General features: G+C 46.6%; 1 protein-coding gene across 2 annotated transcripts in view; it reads left to right on the plus strand.

Moving 5' to 3' along the window:
• Positions 1 to 6: 6 nt before the first annotated feature.
• TCEANC2 (transcription elongation factor A (SII) N-terminal and central domain containing 2) overlaps positions 7 to 6,594 on the plus strand; it is a 37,748-nt gene continuing 31,160 nt past the window's right edge. Inside the window, exons 1-2 of one of the 2 annotated variants that reach the window (XM_005878660.2) lie at positions 7 to 545; positions 1,141 to 1,284. In XM_005878660.2, the coding sequence (XP_005878722.1) occupies positions 1,183 to 1,284 (102 nt within the window). In that variant the 5' untranslated portion in view covers positions 7 to 545; positions 1,141 to 1,182. The remainder of the gene's footprint in view (positions 546 to 1,140; positions 1,285 to 6,594) is intronic. The other variant, XM_014549779.1, reaches the window with a different exon arrangement.

Raw genomic sequence — 6,594 nt, forward strand, 5'->3', positions numbered from 1 at the left:
TGGGCCCTGACCCGGAGGCTCCCTCTCGGCACCGCCATTTTGTTTCCCTCTGTCAAGGCAGCTCTGCTTGTTGCTGTTTTCTTTTCAGGATTTCCTCCTCCTTCCGGGGCCAGCCCCTTCCCCGCCCCCCCGGCTGCCGCTTCCGCCTCCGCTGTCCCGCTCAGAAGAGGTGGAGCCAACCCTCGCGAGCACTGGAGCGAACCGGCATCCGCATCCGGGACCCCTTTCTTCCTCTGCGGGGCACGCTGGGGCATGTAGTTCTTCACCGGCGGGAGGCGCTCTGGCGGTCGGGAAAGCTGGTCTCAGAGAACTACAGTACCCTGGGGACGACCTCGCCCGCCTCTTCGCAGTGCATTCTGGGGAGTGTGGTTTGCAGTGTCGCTGAGGCTCTCGGTGGACGGACGTCTCTCCCGAGAAACTACCACCCTGGAAGTAAGCGTCCGTTTAGTTTCATCAGGCCGAGACTGGGGAAGAGACTGTTTAATGGACTCTTCGCAACCGTAGTTCTCTGGAGGGGCCTCGCTGCTGCCAGGCTGCTTTTCCTGGTGCGTTTCACGTCAGACCCTTGCTAGGTCCCCCTTCCTGGGCTCAGGAGTGCTGAGGGCAGCGGAAGATGGTGTTTAATAGCATTTTCGCTCGGGGATCGAGAAGCCCATAGTCGTGGGTAGGGAGGGCTCTGGGACCACAAGCAGTTCCAGGAGACAGGGACTTGTTGCGAGGACTTTGCTGAGATCTGGTTACTAGGGAAAACCTTGGGATTGCAGCAATGGTGGGGTAGTTATTAAGAGAGCTTCATCGCACCCAGTGGAACTTGATCCTGCCACAACCCAACCTAAGTTGGAAGAGGTTTGTCACTAGGTTCAACGCCTGGCCCAGTATTGGACTCCCCTCCACAGCGTGCACTTCTGAAAACTAGGCACTTTCTGACCCAGATAGTAGACCCGTTATTGTACAAGTTTCAGGTCTTAGGAAGATGTTTCTTTTTCAAGAGAAAATCTTCCCATAAATTCCATCCAGTAATCCTCATAATCCAGGAAAGCTTCCAGAATCCAGAGTGTATAGACCACAGTTGTGTCATTTTAGGGAACACACATCCCAACCATTAGGACGTTTTAGAATCTGCCCTCTTTTCTTGAGCAGAACACACTGCAAGCACATGGAGGTAGTCGGAGGCCCCTAGAAATGGATAAATTCGTCATTCGAACGCCTAGACTCCAGAGTAGTCCTCAGAAGAAAGGTCCTGGAGGGAAGATTTACAAGCAGGCCACAATCGAATCTCTGAAGGTGAGAAGGGGACCTGGGACTAGAGAAAATGTGCAATGGGCTGTGATGGCAAGGTGGTGTGGAGTTCTGTGGAAGACCTGTGTGCTATTTTTGCATTACTTCCCAGTGTTCCTGACCACTCGTAATTTGTTTCCCCCGTACCCTGTACTGATTTCGATTTATCAGTTCCAGGACTTCTCTTACACTTGCCTAGTTACTTTGGCTTAATGGTATGTTTTGGTAGCTGGTAGGACAAACCCCCGGTGTTATTCTTCTTTTGCAAAATTTTGTCTATTAGGAATGTTCAAGTACCAAGTATGAGTTTATGTACCCTGTATAAACTCAGTCAGGCTGGGTGATGGTACTGTACTCTCCTAGCTTTTTGGCCCGAACTGTATCACAAGACCTCCATCGCTATATCTGAGATTGGGAAAGAGACTATTTTAATGGACTCTTTGCAACCTGAGTGTGTTAGCAAGGAAGAGTCAAGGAATAGATACAAGGATAGACAACCAACAGTGAGTCAGCCAACATAGATACTCAATTAATGGTAAAATAATTATTTCACTAAAAACAAAAAACTACTTGTAATTAGTTTGCTTTGTCTTCTTGAACCTCTCTTCCTACATATTGGACTTTTTCTTTTCTGTTTCCTTTATTGGTTCTCCTTCCTTCACTAGACTCCTAATGTTTGTGCTTCCAAGAGCTTACCTGACTCAGATTAGAAAGCAGTGAAGGGGAGTATAAACAGAAGCCCTGGGTTCTAGTCTTTACTGTGCAACTGGGTGATCTTTAGCAAGCCATTTTCTTCTCTGGGATCTCAGTTTGTCCTCCCCATAAAATGTAGGGTTGTGCCCTACCTGGTTTGGATCAGTGGACACAGCATCGGCCTGTGGACTGAAGGGTCCCGGGTTCAGTTCTAGTCAAGGGCACATGCCCGGGTTGTGGACTCAATCCCCAGTGGGGGTGCCTGCAGGGAGGCAGCCATTCAATGATTTTCTCTCATCATTGATGTTTCTATCTCTCCCTCTTCCTTCTTTTCTGAAATCAATAAAAAAATATATTTTTAAAAATGTAGGATTAAATAATATCAGTGTTTCTTTAAAGGAGCACTATTGTCTTTGGGGTAAGATAATTCTTCATTATTTGGAACTGCCCTGTGAGTTGTAGGAAGTTTAACATCCCTGGCCCTCAGATACTAAATGCCAATAGCACCTCCCACTGTGATAACTGTGGGCTACAAGGCTGCGGTGGGCACGGGCAGGTCTTGGCCCATCCTCTGCGCCCCCGCCCAGCCCCTTCTGCCACAGCCCCGGTCCCCTGTCTGCTGAAGGCCCCGCTTCCACCACCGCCGCTCCCACGCGCTAATGGCGCCGGCCCGCTCGATTGGGGCCAGCGCTAGCAGCGGGTGCAAGCAGGGCGGGCGGGCGCTGTCAGCGGGTGCAAGCAGCGGCTCCAGCGCTGGCTGCGAGTACAAGCAGGGCTGGCACTGGCAGCAGGTGCAAGAGGCTGCTGGCCCCGATTGCCCCTCAGGAGCAGGAGGAGGTGGAGAAACCCTCAGGGGCAATCGGGGCCAGCAGCTGCCGCTGGCACCCACTGATGGCACTGAGTGATCAGGGCCAGCGCCAGACACTGTCAGCGGGTGTGAGTGGCGGCTCCGGCGCCAGCAGTGGGTGTGAAAGCCTGGGGTGCGGGAGGAAAGAATTTTCAGTAACCACCAGAGGCTTGCCCCGATGACAGCAACCGGCACCCTGCCTTGGTCTGGCGCCCTGCTTCACCATCTCGCTGAGGCCGATGCCTGCCATGTTCTGTACTCTGCCACCTGCTGCCGGCACCGACCATGGTCCACATGCGCCCCCTGGTGGTCAGCACATGTCATAGCAACCGGTTGTTCTGCTGTTCTGTCTGTTTGCATATTAGGGTTTTATATATAGAGATAACTTTATGCCTAGCACTATGCTGAGGTACTCTAGGAACCATAAGGGAAATTTAAGGTCATGGGACTTCCTATTAGATCATCATAGCAAAAGAAATTATTAAGTAATGATACAAAATCATATGTGATCCAATACAATTTGTTTTTTGGACAAAAAGTGTTAAGAGTTAAGAGAGGAGAGAGCTCAATGTCTCTTTTACTGGTCAGAGCACCCAAAGGGATGGAAAGATTTGGCTAGGTAGAGGGAAGTAGTGACAGATACCCATTCAGTAAGTGGTACTTGCTGTTCTCTTTCCTTTGTGCACACACACACATGCCTACTTTGATTTGTACACAATGACAAATTAAAATCAAGTTGAGTTAAATGTGAGTTCTAGAGTGTTAGCTAGGTCTACTCTCTGCCAAATGACTTAGTCCTACACACTAGCATCACATTTTAATGTCAAGAATCTGCTGAATGTTCAAGCCTCAATTTCCTCATCAGTAACATCAGAAATAATATCTAACCTGCAGTGTTGTTATAAGGGCTAAATAAATAAATGCATGTTGAAAGGGTTAAGTATTATGCCCCGAATGTAATAAAAACAGCTATTTCCTCTTTTCATGTACTACAGAAAAGGAGAGGCTTGTGTAAAACTAGAACTAGAGCTGATGATGGGGATGATAATAGTAGTAATAGTACTACTAACATTTTTTGAGCCCATTTCTATGGGCCAGGCATTGTGTTAAGTGCTTTCCATATAGTAACTCTTTAAATTCTGTGAAATGGATGATTTAATCCTTGCCCAAGGATATGTTTCATTGATTTTTAGAGAGAGAGAGAGAGAGAGAAGAAACATCAATGTGAGAGAGAAACATTGATTGGTTGCCTTCCGTGCCCACTCCAAGTGGAGATCAAAACTGCAACCTAGATATGTGTCCTGACCAGGAATCTAAACACCACCTTTCGGTGTGTGGGACAATGCTCCAACTAACTAAGTCCACCCAGCCAGAGCTATCATTTATATTTTACAGGTGAAGAATCTAAGGCAGAGAGATTAAGTAGTTTGCTCAAGGTCAGAGACAATCTGATTCTACAGTCTGCCCCTATAGGGTGAACTATTAAAAAAAGTGGAGGTTTCGGAATGCCATGCAAAGGAAGTATAAAAATCTTAGAATATTAGGACCATTGTACTTCTGTTATCAGTGTGGTACAAGTAATTTTGCCATAGCCTTAACGCATTCAGTGAAAGTGATACTCAATAGAGCTCAGTAGTGTACATTTGAATGGTAAAGGTTAATTTGGATAATCTCTTACTCCCTTAAGGGAAAGTGATTTCTTCTGTTGGTTGCAATAGGAGATTTTATTACTAAAAGGTTCTAGAACATGCTAATCCTTTTAGGTTCAGCACGTAAGAATGCTCTATAAACCTTTCCTCCCTTTGTAGGATTGACTATCCAATATGTGTCCCTTGCCCCACCAGTGGAATGGTGCTCATGTTATTGCTTATGAGAGAGTCATTGTCCCTAATTGGTTTTGTCAAACTTGATAATTCAGCCATCCACAACTGTAAGAATTCAGCCATCCACAACTGTAAGACCAGATGGTATTTTGGAGAACACCTCTTCTTTCTGAAAATAACCATTCCACTACTAATTGTAGCTACCCCATTGGTATTTCTTGTTCAATTCCCTTGTTCCTCCCCATAATTCTGATACAAATTTGAAATATATGTTTTGGGGTTCACATTTGGATGGAAATAAGGAAGCATTCTTTGATATTTATGGAATTCTTCTGCTCTGGAACTGACTGCTATATTTTCTATTTCTGCCCTAAAATTTCAGATCTGAAAATGATGCTGTACTTAGTCTCTGAGGGTAGAAATGGTGGTGTTCAGTTACACTTGTTTTTGTGCACTGGGGATAGCCCTCAAGTTGTTCATAGTCCAGTGGGGAAGACAGCATTCTAGATAAATATATGCAGAAAGCAGAGATATAGTAATAGAAGTCTGTACAGATTACAAAGGGACCCAAAAAGGAATATGGTCAAATGTGTTTGGAGGGAGGCAAGGATGGCTTCATAGAGGAGGTGATGCTTGAAGAGAGTCTTAAAAATTAATAGGCAAAGAAAGAACATCCCAGGCAAAGAGTGTGAAATACTGTGACTCGTTTAGGCAGCTTTAACTAGGTTGATGTATCTGGAGCAAATGATGAAGTTGTTAGGATGCCAGGAGCCAAGTCATGTAAGGCCTTTCATGCCATGCTAAAGAGTTTGGGCTTCTAGTTCCATATGCTGGAATCAGCTGAGTGAAACCCTGCACTTCATTCTAACCATGTAGAAAGTCTCCAGTACAGCCCTGCCAGTGTGGCGCAGTGGTTGAGTGTCAACCCATGAACAAAAAGGTTATGGTTCCATTCCTCATCAGGGCCCATGCCCAGGTTGAGGCTCCATCCCCAGTAGGGGGCATGCAGGAGGCAGCTGATCAATGATTCTCTCTAAGCATTGATATTTCTCTCCCTCTCCCTTCCCCACTCTGAAATCAATAAAAACATATATATTTTTTTAAAAAGTCTCTAATACTGAGGTGAATTTGAAAGCAAGAAGGAGAAATCCTCAGGTGCCAGGAAGAAAGAGGAAATCCAAACCCAGAGCTGAAGTTGAATAGTTCTGTTGAAACCAGATGTAATGCTTAGGGGCTGGGGTTTTAAGGTCAGTACGGGGATTGCACATAAATCCTCAGGTTAACAACCCCCATATGAAGCTGAGAGCCAAAACAAGACTACCATGTTTGAGAAAAATGAAAAAAATGAAAACTAGAAAAATTTCATTAGTCTAAGGAAACATCATGAAGATTGTGGTCTTCTCAGGGTTTGGGGTGAAAAAAGAGTTAACTATAACAGTGTAGAACTCCATACTTATTACTATGCATGGAGATATACATCTATATTTACATTTATACACGAACACATATAGGCTATATAATAAAAGGCTAATATGCAAATGGACTGAACGGTGGAATGATCGTTTGCTATGACGTGCACTGACCATCAGGGGGTAGGCGCTCAATGCAGGAGCTGCCCCCTGGTGGTCAGTGCACTCCCACAGGGGGAGCGCCGCTCAGCCAGAAGTCGGACTCATGGCTGGTGAGTGCAGCAGCGGTGGCAGGAGCCTCTCCTGCCTCTGTGGCAGCGCTTAGGATGTCCGACTGCCGGCTTAGCAGGGAGCAGGCCTAAGCCATCAGTTGGACATCCCCCACAGGCTCCCGGATTGCAAGATGGTGCAGGCCGGGCTGAGGACCCCCCCCACTAGTATATATATACTAGTGGCCCCGTGCACGAAAATTCGTGCACTGGGGGTGTCCCTCAGCCCTGCCTTCCCCCTCTCACAATCTAGAAAACCTCAGGGGATGTCCTAC

The sequence above is a fragment of the Myotis brandtii genome, unplaced genomic scaffold (genome assembly GCF_000412655.1).
Source record: "Myotis brandtii unplaced genomic scaffold, ASM41265v1 scaffold57, whole genome shotgun sequence".
In the NCBI taxonomy this organism is placed as follows: domain Eukaryota; kingdom Metazoa; phylum Chordata; class Mammalia; order Chiroptera; family Vespertilionidae; genus Myotis; species Myotis brandtii.